Source organism: Ambystoma mexicanum, chromosome 6q, assembly GCF_040938575.1.
Source record: "Ambystoma mexicanum isolate Mex_15411 chromosome 6q, UKY_AmexF1_1, whole genome shotgun sequence".
In the NCBI taxonomy this organism is placed as follows: Eukaryota; Metazoa; Chordata; class Amphibia; order Caudata; family Ambystomatidae; genus Ambystoma; species Ambystoma mexicanum.
In genome coordinates, this window is record NC_090937.1 from 298,584,361 (window position 1) to 298,604,633 (window position 20,273).

Below are 20,273 nucleotides of genomic sequence, written 5' to 3' on the forward strand. Positions count from 1 at the left end.
TGGTGGCCGCGGGAGGGACTGCGGTCACACGGAAAAGCAAACGCAGCTTCCCTGGCGCTCCGGATACTCACGGCGGAAAAGCAAATGCAACGGTGCGCGAGGGTCCACTGAGGCAGACCCTTTGATAAACAGAAAAACTAAACGCCTATGTGGCGTAAACAATACAAATGCACTCTGTGTGTTTACTTTGCTCTCCAAAGCCAGCAGGAAACAGCTGGCGTCTGAGACACACAAGGGGAGCCAAAGAGGACGCGAAAGGCGCTCCTCAGGCAAAATGTATCAACAAATGCATCTATGAACACGCACGCATACAGTAATAACGGTATGTTAAAAACTGTATAATGTCAAGAAAGAAATATATAAATGGAAATAACGTTGTAAATACAGCCTAGAACATGAATGTACTTGTCTCTTGCTCTGAGCAGCAAAGAAAGAGAAAGTTACATCATGTTCAGGACTGTTATGGGGCAGCCGTGTACCTATTGGTAGACTGATGTCACATGTTGACTCTTGTGAACTATGGTGTAGGCTCCTGGGAAATGAGGCGACTTCCTTCAAAGACTGGACTTTGGTCCTGTTTGTTACTTTATTCATATTTTGATATTTGAGTGCACCTTTGTTATGCATACCATTTGCTCGCAGTCAGGTGCATAAAATACTTGCTGCTGAGCTTTCTTTCATATGTTTGTATAAAGAAAGAGAAGCATAATGTGAGCCTCCGGTCTTTACATAGAATCCTTGGTGGTATGTGGAATTAGAATCCTTGGTGGTATGTGGAATTAGTGGCAATAACCTACATTGGAAGGAAAGAGTGCAAACGTGCAAACGTTTGGTGCGACTAATTTTATGAACCTTTACTGTATGTCTTTTGCACTGTTGTTTTTGTATTTTGTGATGGATTGATATATCAAAATGTTTTAATTATATTGTTAATACATTCCGAATTTTAAGTAAGTGGGGAGATTGGTTGACCGATCTCTTCATCAGTTGGATGAAGAGTCTTTATCGAATCCTTGAAATGTTGGGCAATAACTAGGCAATAGCAGTGACTTCTCCTGTTTTTGCACAAACATTAAAATTGGCACCACTGCATGTTACGTTTTTAGCTATGGTATCTGGATTGTGAGTAATGTTAACCTTCATATATGCTGTAGGGTGCTTCAGTGTTGTGGTTCATAAACTGCTGAAAGATCAAATGTGGGCGCTGTTTGGTGAATTGTGTTTAATTGTATTGCCTGCTGTGCTTGATCTTAAAATGAATGTTGAAAGGTGCACATTTTGATCAGTGCAAGCCAATTATTTTCTTTTTTATATGATGTCGAGTGTAATCGATTTGGATTACTGCGCCATCTGACTAATTACTGCACTATTCCTTACATGTTATTTTTAAAGTCCATTACAAATGCTTTCAGCTATAAAAAAAAAAAATACTTAAAAAGAAATGACGAAATGAGCTTGACCTGTCTGAGATTTGAAGCAGTCTGAGCATGGTCCAGTTTTTGGGGAGAACCCCCTTAAATGTCTTGATGCAAGAGCTCTGTGCTGCATAAGCATTCTAGCCAGATCTTTACTTGTCTTCGACAAGTCAGTCATTGGTGTTTTTTTGGGTATCTGATCTTTGTACTTCGATCACGACCAATGTATTAAATGCATGCTTCTTTTTTGCAGTGTTATACGTCTTATGATGCAGTACCTGAAGGAGAATGGCTTGCATCGGACCCTTGCCACACTACAAGAGGAAACAACTGTGTCTTTGAATACGGTGGACAGTATCGATAGTTTTGTAGCCGATATCAATAGTGGCCATTGGGACACGGTGCTACAGGCCATACAGTCACTGAAACTGCCTGACAAAACGCTCATTGATCTCTACGAACAGGTATGGTGCTTCAGTGATAACCGCTTATTTTCGGGCAACTGTTAAGTACACAATTTAAGTTTTTTACTGTTATTTACTTGCTTCAAATACGTTACTCAAAACAAAAACATTTCTTCACAAGCCGGTCAAATGTTGGTAATTATGGCACAACTACCCATCTGGAATGCATCCATGAACACTAGTAGGTATAACTTATCTCAACCTGCCTCTTTACCCGTACCATAATATCCCTTTTTTTCAAATGTCATGTGTAAATCTCTGTTGTCTGTGTCCATTTCATGAACCTTTATGAAACCTTCTACCAACTATGATTTAAGCTCGCTAGGAGTTTAGATAGGAATTGGTGGAGCAGGAGGTAAAATTGGCTCCTGGTTGTCAGGAATTATTTGACCGTGATCTATATCTTATGGCCCTGTATCAAGTGCTTCTTCAAAGCAAGGCGTCCTATATAACTTGCTACCATGGTTTCATGGCACTGTGACTGGTGTCAGTGCTACCCAACTTTATGGCACTCCATTTGAGACTGTGAAATGATGAAATCTTGTAAGGATGAAATGCTGAACTTGCACTTTAAATTGCAATCTGCAGGCCTCATCTCGATGGTCGCAGTAAGAGCTTAACCTGTGGAGACTTCAGAATTGCACGGATGTTGATGACTGAACATTCAAAGAGAGTTGCAAAAACAATGGTTATTGCATGAAGGAAAAGGCAAACCGAATGCAAACAAGCTTACGTAATTATTGTACGCAATACTAATTGCCTCTCTGCGTTTTGTCCTGGCTTGCTCCAACTATTACTTCCTCTGTGTTCAGATAGCTTTTTTTTCTCCCCTCCATTTAAGTTCTTTTTTGGACCATTTGTTCCTTATTCCTGTGTCCCATTCCTCTTTGGCTTCCGATTCGTCCCCGAACCTTACCTTTTTACCCCTTTCTCTCCACTTTCTGCCCCTCTTTAAGGGTACTCTCCTTTTGCAGAATGACATTGAGTCGCCCTGTCTCCTTATTGTGCATTAGGTTCACTCGGCCCTCGATTATATGGCGACACGTCGGTGAGTACCACTTTCTCCATAGAAGAGTGCAAATAAAACTGAACGACTACTTCACATTTGAAGCGCCCTATAAATATTAGCATGCCTCGAAAGAATAAAGCGGATTTTCCAAAATATTGAAGCGAGACGATCCTAAAAAAATACAAATCAAACATCCCTAAGGAAGCAGTCAGAATTAACACCGCAATAAATAAATAAAATGTTCCATTTATTGCATCCTCATTGCAAATAAAACAAGTTTGGCCACGACCTAAAAACGGAACTGTCCGAATAAATTGCATATTAACAATTTCTCCTCTCTCTAAACTCAAACAAGCCCCTTGCTAAATACTCACAATTGGCTCAAAAGGTTGGTCCTATCTGTTCTGTTTATTAACAGCACTGGCTGTTAATAACTGCCACAGACCGAGTATTTCATCATGCTCCTGCTAGAAGAAAACACTAAAGCACCAGTGTTTGATCATGTGCTTTCTGATAATGTTGGATGCTGCCACAACAATATTAAGAATGCTCCCAAGTGATGTATGTGTCCACAGATGAAAGCTACACACTGGTTATGAGCGCTTTTGCCTTACTCCATAGATTGGGCCTCATCCTGCACAATAAGTAGCTTCACCTTAACAATACTTGCTGGGTTACAGGTGGGGCACAATTTTGATGTAGTGCTATTTTGATGTAGTGCTATTTCATGTTTGATGTTCGGTGAGGACATATTTGATGGCGAACCTGTTTTGCTGCTAGGCAATGTATTCATGAGTAATACAGTGGCCTGCTGCTATTGAAGCCCTTTTGTGTTACGCTGAAACAGGTGTGTTAGGGGCATGCTGGTTGGTGTGAGGCCTTGTTTTCAGCACTAATGACAGGCCAGATGGCCCAGTGTCAGCCGGATACCATTGTCCAGCCCTGGGCTTCACCTCAATTGTTTAGTGAAAGCCCAGGTCTGGAAACCACCTGGTGCATGGACGGCATGGTGTTATCTGGCCACCCCAACTGCAGGTGAATGCGGCTGCAGGGACTTGCATCCTACAGCATAGACTATGCTGCGCTGTGCAGTCGGAACATGTAAGTTGTCCAAAGCGATGTATGAAGAAAAGGTTCTTTGCATTCAGAGATTTGTAGTTTTCCTTCCCCATTTATGTGCAGCACGGAAAGTCCCAGAATGCAAATTGAATTAAGCCGACTGTATGGCTACTTGCAGATGCCATGAAAAAACCAGGGAGGACTATGCAGCAGAGATGTCGGAGGCTTTCTGTTGAAATGGTCGGATAGGCCCGTTTTATAGTGCAGCACGAACTGAAGAGGTATGTCTGTAGAATGTTATTCACACCCTCTTCGAGTTCACAGCAGCACACATATGCAATGCCATCTCCCAAGTGTAGACTCGCATATTTTCATTCGCAGAGAAAGTTGACCGGAAATACACTTATTTAGTGCAGTCACTCTACTAGCCATGCTTTTAACAGCTCACCTCAGGCCTGGCTCTTACTTTCTCCCACAGCTTAATTTTCGGAATTAATTCACATTGAGCATGGGTTATGTTAAGTGTTTTATACTGCCCACACATCACCATCATGTGGGTATTAAGCGCCAAACCTTGTCCTTGTCGAATTGTATTATGACCCTGCCTAGAGCCAAACCAGGCAGTGGTCATTGGGCTTGGAAAGGTAACTGGGAAGAAGAGCAGGAGGAGAAGCCAAGCAGCAAAACAGACAAATGGAAGACACAGCTTAAAAAGGCTGTATGATGGTGATGGCAGGGATGCTTTTAGAATCAGTGCTGCATTAAACATTCTAAATTTGGAAATGCAATCTGACTACATTGGCAACCAAACTTTCTAGAAGGCAATTAACAATCCAAAGTGATGATGGTAGTTTTAATCCGGCTACGAGTGCATTAGACCCTTGATATATGCTCAAGTGCCTTTGAGTTGTGGAGGCTTCAAACCAGATATTAATTTTGTATTCCCTCCTGATGAGAACCAGAAGGTGGTCTGGGTGTGCCGAGCCAAGGTTTGGACGTGTGTAGAGAAGATGCTGGAGGACACAAAATTTATCTTTCCTGCACCTTTCCTTCCATTTTTATGACCCCCCCCAAACCTTTTGCTTTTTATTTTTCTGTTTGCAGTGCAGTGAAGCCTTAAGCTTCACTACACTCTTTTGCTCATCTGTAATGGGGATTCTGACCTGTCCTTCAGGCTGTCCGTACGGGGTAACATTATTTCCCTTAGTCTTGTTACTTGGTTACTACTTTTAGTAACTTGTTATCACTTGTGGAAACTACTGAATTGTACAATTTAAAATAAAAAAAAAAAAGGGGTACACTTTTGTTTTTGTCCTAGATTAACACACCAGGGATTTACTCTAGTGTGCTAAGTGGACAAGCTGGTGGCAGCAGTGACTTTTTACAATTTTCTGAGGTGCTTTTCGTTTTAGCCTTCCAGCGTTTACCGCATTTCGCTACTAACCGTGGCTTCCTGGCCTCTGAGGCCAGGAAAATCCTTTATATGGACTTTCAGTGCCCGGGAAAGCAGGGGCTTTTGGCGTGCTACTGAAGGGCTATGTGTGTTTGCTGGCAGGATGTGGGCTGTTGCTGCCTGGTCCCAATCTGTAAACTGGTTTCAGTGTGTCTGAGTGTTATGCAGGAGTGTTCCCGTCAGTGGTCCTGATTGGACCACTGCTGGGGTGTGTGTGGGGCTAGTTTTGCTATTGGCTAGTAGGAGTTTCTGCTCTTACCTAGCTTTTGGGATAAGAAGAGGACCTCTGCACCCACTCTAGAGAGATCCTGGAGAAACATTAAGAAGCCAAGACTTCTGTCCAGCTGTGAGACCCTTGAGGAGACCGGTGACCCGTTTGGAAGAGGCTTGGCAACCAACTTCTGCTGCTGTCGATCTTCCGCAGTCCTGTGAGGGAGCTGCGGCCTGAGGAGGTAACATCCATTCCAGACGTTTGCTCGGTACCCTGCGAAGAAGAGTCTTCGGAAGTGCCCAGGGACAGCCCTGTGGCTGACCAGCTCTGAGTTTGGGCTACCGTGCTGCCGACGTCACCATTCCGTGTTGAGGCCTGGAACTTAGGGGATCAATACCTTGTCCTACAAGACTTTTTTCAGCGAGGGGACCTGAGATGGGAGGGAAAGTCTTGGCACATAAAGTGAGTCCCTTTGCGTCAACATGCTGCGTTGACCGCTGTCAAACGGCTCTCCTGAGTCTGGTCCAGTTCTATGAAGAAACGGAGTACAGGCTGCTGGCTAATGGCGGGGTGGGGTGAGGGGTGTGTTACCGGGATTCTTCCTCTATACTCCCTTTTAAATGTTTTGCTAACTTTTCTAAAACTTTTTGGCTTTGCCATTGCTTGCTTGTGCAAGTCTTCCGAAAGTTGGGGGCACTTTTGTTATGTTAGTTATAATAATAGGTCCACTAACCCTTGGAATCGTTCACTGGACCCCAGAGACCCTTCCTTCGTTTTTTCCAACGTTACAAACTGTGTTGGAACTTTTCCTGAACCTTTGGGCATAAGGCCCCCAGACAACTTGGGGAAGGACTTCTGAAGCGAGGGCAAATCTTCTGTGGACCTCTAGTGCATAATGTAATCTGTACTTCCTTTACATGGGTTTGATCTGTATTATGTCCTACTCTAGTGACTGTATATATATATATATATTTTTTTTTTTTATTATGTTGTGATACTTCTAGCTGATAGTCTTCTTTGCATAGTGTTGGTTGGCCATAAATAAATAACAATTTTTATACATCCTGTCTAAGTGTAATTTGTGACTCCCATTGTGTACCCTTTACACGTTCACAACCTCTTGAGACTTAGTCTAGACCCCTTGTCACTGCTACCTTAAACTGGTTTGGCTAAAGCTCCCAGAGTTGTCCCTGTCACAATATAGTTTTGCCTTCTATACATCTGCCCCCCAGGCCAGAGTATAGAAAATCAGTCCTAAGAGAGTGTAAGTGAAAGACTGTTCAAAACCCATGGCTTAAAAAATATGCTGGTTACTGTAGCACATTTCTGCAGAATATAGTTTAGCATAGTAGGACACCTTTATAAATGTAGCAAATCTTATTGTTTTTTTATAACATGCTTAATACCAAAAAGGTTCATAAGCGCAGACCGGGTTTCGAACCTGTGTTACTCTGCGTACAACACGTAGTGAAGAGGTGATGGGCCTAAATTGGCCATGTGAGACACCTGGCTCTCAGCTGGCATCTAATATAATACAGGTGAATGCATGGGAATACAAGTAATAGGCTATTCACTCTAGTGGTTAAACTTCATAAATCTGGTATGGAAAACGTAACTAGGCACCCTAGAGAATAAAGTAAAACATGTCTTCTCATAGCTTGTTGCTTTGACAAATACCTTAAGATAGAAATGCTGCAGAAAACAGGTGATGCGAAGGACGTAGGACTGTTATGATGCATGGCAAGTGTATTTAGGCAAATCTCCATAAAGATCTGGGGTATTACATTTTTTGGGAATCTGTTAAAAAAAATCAAACCAAACATTTTCCATTTTATGCTATAGCAGTGGTACTCGGGCGAGTACGTTGGGAAGAAAACAACCTTGAGGCTATAACATGGATCAAACCGAAAAGATTGTGTGAATAATAATAAAAGTAGGAATGAAATGGTGGGTGTAAAGAGAAGGAAAGGGGTGTTGAAGGAAGTGTGTACAAAGTGTTGGAAATGTGAATGTCGGATTCGGAACTAAGGAATGAAATTCAAATGAGAAAAATCATAATTTTAAACAAGTAGTGAGGAGATGAGCTTTAGGAAGTCTAAAGTTAACACCAGAGGAGCCTCTAAAGCATTAATGAAATGGGGACTGATGTGTGTTGGTTGTTTAAGTCAGGAAGGGATAAGTTGATGAGTGTGAAGAGCTAGTGAAAGGCGTTGAAGTGATTATGGAAGAAAGATAACTAATTATTGAGGTGGGCTAAAATGGGGAAATTGGGGTAGACAGCGACCAAAGAATCAAGTTAATAAAATGCTGGGTTGTAAATGAAGGTGCTACATGAATAATCCCAGAAACGGGGTAAGGGATGGGCCAAAAAAGCAAAGAGGCGAAAATAGGATGAGCATTGTGGTCCATCTCACTGAAAATGCAGCATTATCAGGGTGAACCAATCGCCAACGAGAGCCTAAAAAGGCGAAACCGTTTTACTGACCAACACAGAGATCGCAGATATATATATATATATATATATTCTCTCTCTCTATCTAGCCAGGCCTAAGAGTAGAAGGCAAAATGGTGACAAACCGATCTACATAATTGCAGGGGTAAACATGTTAAGTTACCACATGCACACAGCACACCATTTCTCACTTGACAATGGTGAATTAAACTTTCAGGCCTGATGAGAGCTTATCTTAGTAGCTTTTAAGGAATAACAATGATGAGTATCTTAACTGTCTGGTCTTCCTGTGTCTGCTTTTCTCAGTTCTGTTGCTAGCACTTCAGGGGTAGGTAGAGTGAAAGGACTGAGTGCGAGGCTCCAAAGGAAGGAAAGCCGAATAGAAAATGCCACAGCGTCTGTGCTGCTTTCTAACCAGAGGCTGGCTGGCACCCCGGCCCCGTTCTAGCTCACCTGGTCTGTTGCTGGACTTGCTAGTACTGAAGTTCTGCCCCAGCACACTTTGACACTCCGCTGAATCAGATAGCAAAGCTCTGCCTCTGGATCACCTCTCGTGCCTGAAATTCAGCCCAGTGTCCCAGATATACCTGCATCACCTTTGCTGCTAGGACCCTAAATATGTCTTTGCCACCTGGACCAGAGTCTCTTCATTCCAGAACATCGTCGGCCTCCCCCCCATCTGGCATGCTCCAGGAGCATGTTCTTAAATGTGTGCTGCAACTGTACCACTGAACGTGCCTCCCTGTCTTCTGTTACATCTGTCCTCCTTCCGTGCCTGGCTCCTTCCTAGGGTATCTCTGCGGCCGAATCTTCCATCCATGAGTCTTTTTGTGCCAACTTCATTCTTAGAAGCCGAACCCTGAGATGACGACTGAGGATGCTGCATCGCCAGTACCGGTGACTGGGGCTTCTTTGCCTTTTTGCTCCTATGGCTCCAACTCTTGACTCCCGAAGATGCTAAATCTTCAATAATTATTCTTCCCAAGGATCCCTGGGTCCCTCCTACAGCAGTGTGTTCGCTGGAGCACTCTGTGGTCATCAGACAGCATGCACAGTAACAATGTTTGAACACTGCAAGACCCCAATCTGCTGAACTGCTTCTAGGACTGAGGGTTTTCCTTTGCCAACTCTCAAGCACTTCGTTGAGCCTTTTGTGCAGTATCACCTGGAGCGTAGCAAGTCCTAAATGGGATTACCACAATAACTGATCTCGGGCCCAAATAACCAGACAGACTCAAAGAATATGGCAAAATAATACTTAGCTCAATAAAGTAGGGAAACCTGGCGAACAAAACAAATCTTTGTTTAGCAAGCTTCTATATGTCTTATATACCTTATACTGCATCTCTGCTCACTTATCTTCTCAGTTTATATGATTTCTTTGTATTTCGCATACATGTTTACTCTATCATTTCAGTCACATCTTCATTCTGCATGTATTTGTATTGTTTGAGTGTGTCCTCGTCTCTTCTCAACATCACTTTACAACTGTCGAACTTCACTTAAACTTCTATGTTCAGTGGTGTCTACAGACTTCCTTCTACCACCTCAGTTCGTGGGTACATTTGATAAGGTTGTCTCGGAGCATATCGTCTGACATATCTTCCATGCAGTATTGGGATGATACCTGGTGTTGTTCGGCGTGTCTTACTGCTATTCTTCCAATATGACGGAGATGAGGGGTCGGGCTCTATAGATGACGTGTACATCTGCCGCTCTACATTACCCTATGGCCCCTTTTGGTCGAGTCCTCGACCACCGCCAAAAATTCCCTTCACCTTTTCTTCACACTGTGCTTTCTTTGGAAGCCTTATCTTTGTCACCCCCCCCCCCCCTCAGGTCACCTGCTTTTATTTGTTTTTATTCACACTCCAGGTCATATGGGAACACTCCCCAGTCGGTCGACGGAACACTCAACGTCACACATAGTTCTTAGGATCCTTGGTGAGGGGGGTAATGAAACTTTGTTCCTGGGGGTGCTAGGTACTTCCTTTCAGGTGTTCACAGTTGGTGCTTCCAGTCTGTGTGTGCTAATAAGTCGGAGCAATCACATCTATAATCTTCATCCCAATAGCTTTTTTGCGGTGTTCTTGCATTGTCCTATGATTATTCTTACAAGACAGAATCCTAGCAATACTAACACTAGCATTTCTCCCAGTAGTTTGAAGGCATTTGCCATCCAGGTTGGAACCCACGAGAATAGAGATGAAAACCAATCTTCATCTTCAGTCTTACCTACTTCTTCCACCTGTTTCGTATGCAGAGCTGACAACATAGTGATTGCATCTGTCAGGGTTCCATTTTCTCCATCATGATCAGGTATGTACGTACAGCAAGACGGCCTGATCATGGCGCACACGTCTCTTTCCAGTGTTGTATTTAAGTCTGGGGCATACCTGTTCTGGAGGGTCAGGAGTCTGATGGCCCTAAATTCTCCTCTAATCACATTCAATCCTTTTGTTGTGTTAATGTTTGTAGCAGCTTCCACCTGGTGATTTGTAACCACTTGGTGTTGACTGCAGTTTCAATTCCTGGCATGAGTATGGTTGGGAATATCACTGCTGTTCTACTGAACAATGTGTGCTCATCTGGAATGTTGTGATAAGCTTCTATTGATTTTGCCTGAAAATAGTTCCCTTTCTCTTCTGTCGGGCGAGGTTAATAGACCTCTTCTTCCTTTTGGTGTCCATCCATTTTTTCAGAAAGCTGTCTGTGGAGATCACTTTTGGGAATCGCCAATGCAGGAACATGTATGATTACTATAGAACATATTCATCCCCAATATTTAGGTAGCTGCTTTAGATCCACACGCCCAATAGTGGTCAATTAGCACCACAGTTCCTCCCTTCATTGCTGATGCGTCAATTATTTGATTGCATCCTTTATTTTCTCCAACTGTGGTTAGACTCCTGTTTCTGAAACGGTGTCGCATTTTTCATCGGTAGCATGGATACAGGTCCTATTGCATTTTCAACCCATGATAATTTAGAATATTTGGCCCATTCCATTAAGCATTCATCATTCACTGTTTGCACTATCTTTACTGGTGTTGTCATCAACAAGTTGCACTGTATGCTAACATTCCTTCTTCCCATCCTGTACTGGTGGCAACTCGTCCAAATACTAGGCTGAATGGGAGAGATTCAGACTTAAAATGCTCAAAGGATTCGAGCATGCAGCCGCGAACCCCTCGAAGAAGGATAAAGAGCCATGCCCATGTCGACAAACGCGACAAAAAGAAGGCAAAGGACAAAACATGTGTAACCTTGGTATCCAGGAGAAAACTCCTCAGGAGCCCTCTGATGGTTCCCTCGAGTAGAGAAACGACTCCTTCGAAAATCATTGGTGCTGAAAAACTTGACGTCGGTGCCCTCGGATGTCGACACATGGAAGATTTCGATGCCATTGTCCACCAACATTTCAAAACCCTTGCGGGATGTTGACAATGTACACCCCATTACTAAGGAAAGACTTTTGAGTCACTTTCCTCAATTTATGAGGATATTGAGGTATCTTGGGATGAATCGCATCCATTTTGGATTGCAGTATGTGGCACCAGGGGTCCCAGAAGCCTTGATTTCTGAGGAATCGAGAATAAAACCTCTTCCAGAAACCCTACAGACTGCAAGTGGGTTGGATATATCCCCAGAAATTGAGTTTAGAAGACCAGATCCCTCACACCATGCTGATGGATCCTACAGACCACTGATGTCCAGGGTTGTAGAATATCTGGGTTGGAGTAGCTGCACCTCTACAGGACGACCCCACGGATATTCTATATTATGCACCCAGATGCCTTTGGGCCAGGCGTGCTATACAAATAAACAAAATACAAACAAGGGACCCAAAGAGGACCCTATTCTTCCTTTTCATGCAGCCCTACAAAGGCGAGTGAATGCCAACTGGGAGACACCGGAATTAATTCTGTCTGTGAATAAAAGTACGTAAATTAACAAGGGGGGTCCTGGGAGTCCCTCTGCCAGACATTAGTCCTGGTTGCGAGAGACTTACCCAGAGTCTTTAGCTCACTATCTTTCACAGAGAAGAAATATCCTAAACATATCAGTCTTTGTCCTGCCCTGGGGCAGTCCAGCACCGAAATGCTAGGCAATTCTCCTCTGAACAAGAGTACCAACAGTGAATAAAAGTACGTACAGAGCATCGAGCAGTGACCCCCCTTTTATTTGACAGAGCATCCAACTCCCAAAGGTTTGGTTGTTCAGGCTGACACTTCTACATCCAAACAAAATTCATACCCAACTACTCTCCCGGACAGAGATGACAAGCGTTATTATGTTTTGGCCAAACAGGTTTTCTCCTGCTCAGAGTATGGCCCTTAAATTGGCAAATGCAACGTGTGTACTGGCTAAATTCACTTTCACCCTTTGGAATTGCATTGCGATGGCGGCTGAACATATCCCCGAAGGGGAAGAAAGAGAGAGATTTCTAAATATTGTTAAGGATGGGGAAAGATGCAATGTACAAATTCCTCCAGAATGGTCTTGACTCTGCTGACAGTATCAACAGGGCTATGGTGGCTAGTACTGTAATGCTCAGATTTGCCTGGTTGAGCGTCTGGCTTTGCTCCAGGTGTGCAGTCCAGGCATCTTAACATGCCCCTATTTGGCAGCAAGGCTGGCGAGAGCCTCGAGAAGCTGCAGACCTCCAAAGCAGCAGCCAAATCACTTGGTGCTGCAATCAGACCACCGCAACTTCACCCCACTGGATCAGCTTGGAGGGGCAAGTCCTTTCACTATTACTCATCAGTTGGAAGAGGCAGAGGACTGGGGTCAGAGAATATTCCCCTGTGGTGTACGGGGAAGAGGTACTAAGATTGGTGTTAGGACTGATTTTTCTATACTCTGTCCTGGTGGACAGATGTATAGAAGGCCAACCTGTATTGTGACAGGGACAACTCTGGGGAGCTGTAGCCAAACCAGTTTGGGTAGCAGTGACAGGGGGTTTAGGCTAAGTTCTTCAGAGGTGGTGGGCTGAGCTTGTAAGGGGTCCACAATGAGGTCACACAATGGGAATCACAGATTAAACTTAGACAGGATGTATACAAATATAATTATTTATTGGCCAAAACGCACCAGAAAAATGACAACTAGCAAGTAGAATTATCACACAACACTAATAAACATAGATATGATATATGATAGGTTATTTATAACCTACCCAGAGGTTTCTAAGCAAGGACCCGGGGATGCAACCTGTGTTGCTCTGTGTGTTCTTGCTTCCAAGTCGAGCATGTTGCCGCTGAGCTATCCTCCCGATATAGACATAGACATTCACTTGTTATAGGGCATAATACATATCGCAAACTCCTGCAAAGGAAAGGTTAGATTAGTATTATGCACTCAAGATCCACAGAGAATGGTCCCCAACTTAAACTGTCCAACCCTGAATTGTCTGGGACCTTTTGCCCAATAGTTCAGGTTAAAGTTCCACAGAATCTTTGGAGCAGGAAAAAATGCAGGTAGGGTCTCTGGGGGTTCTTATGGTTAGAGCATGAGTTAAACTAGCTAACAGTAGTAGCGCCAACTTTCAGAAGTCTTGCGCAAGCAAGTAATGGCAAAGCCAAAAGTGTTAGAATAAAGGTTTATTAGAAACCCGTTGACTTATAATGGGACTATATGGGTAGGTAAGAAGCTCTGTAGCTTGCCCCCTGTACTCCGATTCTTCCCCAGACTTGGCAGGGCAAAGGAAGAGGGTCAGAGGTTATGTCTCGGTACTCCATTCACAGGGGTTGTAGGTTCTAGTTACTCTGGTTTGTGTCTTTCACTGTTGCAAGGACTCTCAATGGAAGATTGCAGCAAAACCCAATGCGCTGCCCCTCTCCGGACTGGACTCTGCTCAGGTATGTGATTTTCAGACGGTGGTCACCGCAGCTCAGTGACGCAAAGAGACTCAACTGCCCTGGTCTGACTTTCCCTCCTATCTCGGGTCGCCTCGATGCTAGGACAACAAAGTCTTGAAGAGGTTAGTCTCGTAGGGCCAGCCGAGGATCCCCCAAGTTCCAGGACAAAACTCTGAATGGTGACGCCGGCAGCACGGTAGCCCAAATTCGGAGCTGGTCAGCCACAGGAGGGTCCTGGGGCACTTCCAAAGGCTGTTCGTTGCAGGGCACCAAGCAGACGTCACAAATGGATGTTCCCTCCACTCCAAGGATCATATTTCTTTTGCAAGACTGCTAAAGATCTTCAGCAAGACAGGGCTCCTCCAGGACAGCAGCAGAAGTTGGTAGCCAAGCATTCTTCCTACGGGTCTCCGGTTTCGCAGGTCTCGCAGCTGGATAGCATTATTGGCTCCTTTAGGTTTCTCCAGGATCTCTGAGGAATGGGTGCGGGGGTCCTCTTCTTATCTTAAAAGCCAGGCAAGAGCTGCTGAACTCACTAGCCAATGACGGCTAGTTATTACCCCCCACCCCTCCAATTGGCCAATCAAGACAACTGCCGGGAACACTCATGAATATGACTCGGACACACTGAAACCAGTTTGTGGATTTGGACCAGACAGTCCCAGCCCAAATCCTGCCAGCAAACCCACACAGCCGTCCAGTAGCACGCCAAAAGCTTCTGCTTTCCCAGAACTGGAAGTTCTTATAAGGATTTTCCTGGTTCTCTCAGACTAAAGAAAAAGATGGAAAAAGGACAAGCAAAAAATCTTGTGGCATGGCCATGTTTGACCAGTAGCCACAGTTAGTAGCCAAAAGAAAAAGTCCCCAAAAGTGGGAAAAAGTCACTGCTGCCACCAGTTTATCCTTTTAGCACACCTAGAGTGTTAGTCTAGGGCAAAACAAAAAGTATACCCCATTATGCTGCAGTGTAATCTGCTTTTTACAATGATAAAAGTTAACACAAGTGATGCAAAGTAACCAAAAGTAGTAACACAACTAAGGGTGACAAGATTTCCCATTACTGACAGCCTGAAGGACATGTGCGTTTCCCCATAACATATGAGCAAAAGCCAGTGCAATGAAGCTTAAGGCATCACTGCACTGTAAAAAGTACAGTTCAGATTAAAAAATAAAAGCAAAAAGTTTGGGGGTTTCATAAAGATTGAAGGAAAGGTGCAGTAAGGAGAAATCTTTCCTAACAACCGCCCAGGCAACAGCTAAGTTACCACCAGCTGCCTCAAAACTTCTCTGAGGCCTTAGTCCACAAGACCATGGTGGGAGGCAGACTCTCGCAGCATCTGTAAGAATGGCAGGGTATTACTACAGATGCATGGGCATTGGAAACAGTTGCCCAGGGTTACTGCCTTCCCTTTCTAAAGAAGCCTGAGTCATCCACCGGGGAACAGCTCTTTCAAAGTTGAAGATCTGCTCCTTATGCAGGAAATGTTGATCCTGCTAGAGGAAGGTGCCAAAGAACCAGTACCTGTGGCGGAGATGAACATGGGTTGGTACTCCCTTTAGTTCCTAATCCCCAAGAAGAATGGAGGATTGAGACCCATCTTGGACTGAAGAGTCTTGAACAAGTTCCTCATGAAGGGCAGGTTCAAGATGGTTTCCCTTTCTCAGATCCTTCAGGTCCTCCAACTCCAGGACTGGATGGAATCGCTAGACCCTTAAGATGCTTACTTTCATGTGCCAATCCATCACAAGCACAGAAAGTACCTGAGGTTCTCATTATCAGTTTCGAGTTCTGCCATTTGGGCTGACCTCCGCTCGAGGGATTTCACCAAGTTGATGGCAGTGGTGGCAGCGTGTCTCAGGAGAGGGAGGTTGGGGGGGATTCTGGTCTATCCCTACCTGGATGATTGGCTGGTCAGGGCCTGTTCTCCCGCACAGGCCCTGGAACATCTCAGTTCCATCTGTCACTCCCTCCACAGACTAGGCTTGTCCCTCAATTACAAGAAGTCCCACATGATAACATCTCAAAGGCTCTAATTCATTGGGGGCAGTCCTAGACGCATCATTGGCAAACACCTTGCCACCCGAGGTAAGGGCTCAAGACATTCTGCAGATGGTCCCCAAATTCCAGAGTGCCCAGCGTCTTCCGGCCTTCGATTCCTTTGAGGTTGCTCGGCCTCATGGTGTCCTGCATTTTCCTGGGGCCAGTGGCTCGCCTGAGAATGAGATCTCTCCAATAGGCTCTCAGAACTCAATGGTCACAGTTCTCGGGCAGGATGTCGGACCTTCTTCAGGTTCCAAGCAGAGTAGCACAAGACCTTCTGTGGTGGACCTGTAAGGGAAACATTCTGAAGGGAGAACGTTTTTGGCAACCATGGCCAGAGGCTTTTAGTTAATGATATCCCTATTTCTGATGCTTGTTAATCTGCTTAGAATCACATGCTGTGCATATAGCCCGACATCTAGTGTTAACCGCAGAGTATTGCATCTTGTCTTTCAAAGATCGAAAGGGGATGTCTGCATAGGCGTGTCTGTAACAATATCCCTAACGTGACGTGTAGTGTACCCAGAAATTCTCTAGCGTAGCAGTCCCTCAGATTGGTTTTTGCCACTGAGCTAGCTGGTCGCCTTATGCAGAGCTCTATCTAACATTGCAAATTAGTAAAAATCCCGACCTTTGGGCATTTATACAACATTCGTCCCCTCTTCGACGATTACTGAACTGCCGCCGAAGACAGAAAAACTGACTGTGACAGCTGGCGTTCTGGTCGACGCTGTCGACCGTGTGGCCGGGCCTTCTTGCCGGCCTACACAGTAGGTAGAGTGGGGTCTGGGGGTTCCTTTCTTTTAAGCATGTCTTTCCTTCTCCTCTCCCTTTACCCCTTTGGTATTGTCGTTGCTTCTGTTTCCCTACGCTATGGACAGGACTCAATTTAAATGTTACCCTTCCTGTAAGGGAACATTTCCCTGGAAAGACGAGCAGCCTCAGTGCAATAAGTGTCTCCCCCTCAACCACGCTGAAGCGTCCTGTTGGCACTTTAAGCTCCTTAGGCCTAAGACCATAAAGGGCTGTTGTGTAAAACTGTGGGTGGCCTAAGCTATATCGCAGGCCGAGGGTAGCTCCACATGAGGCCCATAGCGACGACCATGGCTCCCACACGGACGCCATTGACCTGACAACTGAGCATACTCGCTTCACGCAGTCCGTCTTCAGCCCCGATAGGCGCAACGCAAGTCCTGCTATGGGGAGAATGTACCCCAGCGACAACGACGCACCCACATCACATGGGACTACGACGCAGCGGCCCTCTCAGCCTAACACCTTCCCGTAACGCCGAGCATCAGTGAAGGCCTTGCGAAGATTGTCTCTGCGGCTAGTAAACATAAAGATATGGCGAAAGATTTATCTGAATGCCCGGAAGGGTGGGATAGGCCCAAAAGTACATCGACAGAGACGCCAGAATGCCTGAAAGAGCAACAAGACTTTACAGAGAGGCCCCAGTCTTTGTCTAAGAGACTCTCGGTGAAAAAGCTTGACGTTCTAGACTACGGGATCATCCAGAGGAGTCCTTTCTCCCTTTAGACACTTCTGGGTCATCTAAATGGACTAGGGAGAAATTTGAGGGGTGTATGAACTTAGGGATGTCACGGTATTGATTTTTTGACGGTATAACCTTCATGTGACATGGCTGTATACCGTGGTTATCGCGGTGTAGCACATACGCGTGTTTAACAATTATCTTAAATAATATTTTGCCAGAAAAAGTCACACATTTTCAGCAAAACACAAAACACAAACAAGAGACACCACTGTTGCCTTAGTTCTTCTTACATTTTTATTTTAGTTAAACTCGAGAGGGGGATCTATGCATTTAGTTGCTTTGATAATTGTTAATGCCATGGACAGCAACTTTTGAAAGAGATTCTTGAGAAACAAAAGTAGATTGTACACCATAAGACTTCTACCTATAAGGCCATGCCACAGTAATACATGACTAGACTGGCTGAACCAAAATGCCAGTGTAGCCATGTAATAACAGATGTCATACCTACTTTATTATGGATACCCATTTAAAAAAAAAAAAGGAAAAAAAAGTCTCATGACACAGAAATAAGTGACTACACTAACTGTACAAAAATGCTATTCCAGTCACTAAACACATATGCTGAAGAAAAACAAAGTGTGCACAACTGCACATAAGCCCCTACCCTCAGGTGTGAACATACACATAATGTGGTTATAAGTTGGCTTGCATCCGTGGGGAGGGAGCTGATGTGAGCATTTCATTTTGCTGAGGAAGATGGGCGGTGGAAGTCTTTGAAAGTAGCGGCTTTAAAGTTTCACTGCGTTTGTGCAAGTACATTTTTCTGCAACTGCACAAACACAGTAAAACCTGAATGCCGCCAGTTTCAGGAAAGGCTTCCCTCCTCACCTGTCTGCCATACGCAAGTGAGCACATCCGCCCCTTCGAGGGGTGCTCGTGCTCCAGGGCTAGAATTTTGTGGGGTGCGGATGAGTCGGCGGAGCAAACCCTTCAAATGTTGGTGGAGGCCCTAATTCAAGAGAATGTGGGGCAAGGGCAAACTTACTTGTGTGGGGGCATCTAACTTTAGACATTCCAATGAGACTATTCTGGTGAAGTTTCAATGTTATGTTCAGCTCTGCCCTTTACCCCTGAAAGCACCCACTTAAGGGCTGCTGTGAGAATAGGCAGTCTCCTGTACCCCCTCTACCATTCCAATCGCTCCCCTGGCATGCAAGTGCTAACCCCACTACACAATTTCAATTGCCTAAAAATGTATGCAGAACTGGTCTTGTAATTTGCTTCTGTAAATCATTTGACATAGACATTAGAGCATATATAACATTCCTCATATGACAATGTCTTCTTTCATTGTTCGGTGTGTTACCTTTATTAAATGTAGTGGTTTTAGTGGTGTATCTGGAAACGCTACAATGCCTTAATGGGGAAATAGCCCACTATATTGAGTCACCCCCTTTGTTCTGTAGTGATTAGGTTCTTTTGTGGTGGTTCTACATCTAATATGTATTGGGAGCTTCTGCAAGTTTTTCTTGGCAAACATTAGTTGCTATTTACCAAATTCAAAATCTTTCCATAGTAAAGGCAAACATCAGTTGCACTTTACCAAAACAAACATTTCCCAATAGTTGCCAGCATTTCTTTTACTATTGCTTTGATTTTGTAATTTATTTCTTCACTACCCATTGCCTGCAGGCACCTCTCGCCTTAATCTGCAGCCTGACATTTTTCTCTTTTTAATTGTCGAGTTGATTTCATGGACAGGGATGCTGGCCACCCAAAGGCTGGAAGATGGCAGCAGGGATGTCGCTTTCTCACTGCAAACCTTTCCTCCATACTTAGTTTCCCCTTGGTAAAGAATGCACCCTGGCATCTCTGGGAAGCCCTCTTGCAGCACAAAGCATGACCCTGCCTGCCCGTCAAATATGAAAAGAGCAGAAATGCTACACATTGACAATCAACTAACCCCCAACACCTTTGACTCATGGCTCAGCACCTCACTAATGCGGCTCACACCCTCTTGCAAACCATCAGCCTGCCATGGCCTGTTCCCTAGATGGTTCACACCTGATTTGAAGACCACTAAACAACTATCTAAATACCTAGAACGCAACAAAACCCAAGAGAGCAGAGCCACATTGGCCCGACACCTCCATCAGTACAAGGCCGAAATCCGGAAAGCAAAAAAAGCCCACTACAACTCCCGAATCCTAAACTGCAAAAACCCCAGCAAAGAACTTCACAAAATCATCACCGAATTCACCAAACCAGCATGCACTACCACCGTCCCGACCCCTTCACAATCACTGTGCGACTCACTCTCCATTTTTCACCACGGCTCTTGAAAGAGCAAATGCTCTAACCACCAAACTGGCTCTTAGATCCACCAGGCAACTTCACACCCCCCCTCCCGTACCAGCCAACTCACCGCCTGCGTCCACTACGCAACCAACGTTTGACTCCTTTAGTCCAATATCACCTGACCAATTTCTCAAACTTCTCTCTGCCTGCAAACCAAATGGCTCTCTGCTAGACCCTTGCCCGGCCAAAACCCTCAAAGAAACTTTCGCTTCTACCTGCGCAGGTGAAACACGCAAGATCCATCATAAATGACTCCCTTTCCTCGGGTATTTTTCCCGACTCATTCAAAACGTTTCATGTCAAACATCTGATAAAAAAACCTTCCCTCGACCCTCTCGAGCCCAAAAACTACCGCCCCATCTCAAACACCAGGTTCCTTGCCAAACTCATTGACCGAACTGCCTACTCCCAACTAAATGCCTTTGTCAAAGCCAACAATCTCCTAGACCT

At 44.7% G+C, this 20,273-nt stretch overlaps 1 protein-coding gene across 1 annotated transcript in view; it reads left to right on the forward strand.

The window, feature by feature from the left end:
- The window catches only part of SMU1 (SMU1 DNA replication regulator and spliceosomal factor), a 423,637-nt gene that overhangs the window by 8,035 nt on the left and 395,329 nt on the right, over positions 1–20,273 (forward strand). The window contains exon 2 of the mRNA XM_069630784.1: positions 1,669–1,879. Coding sequence (XP_069486885.1) covers positions 1,669–1,879 — 211 coding nt within the window. The remainder of the gene's footprint in view (positions 1–1,668; positions 1,880–20,273) is intronic.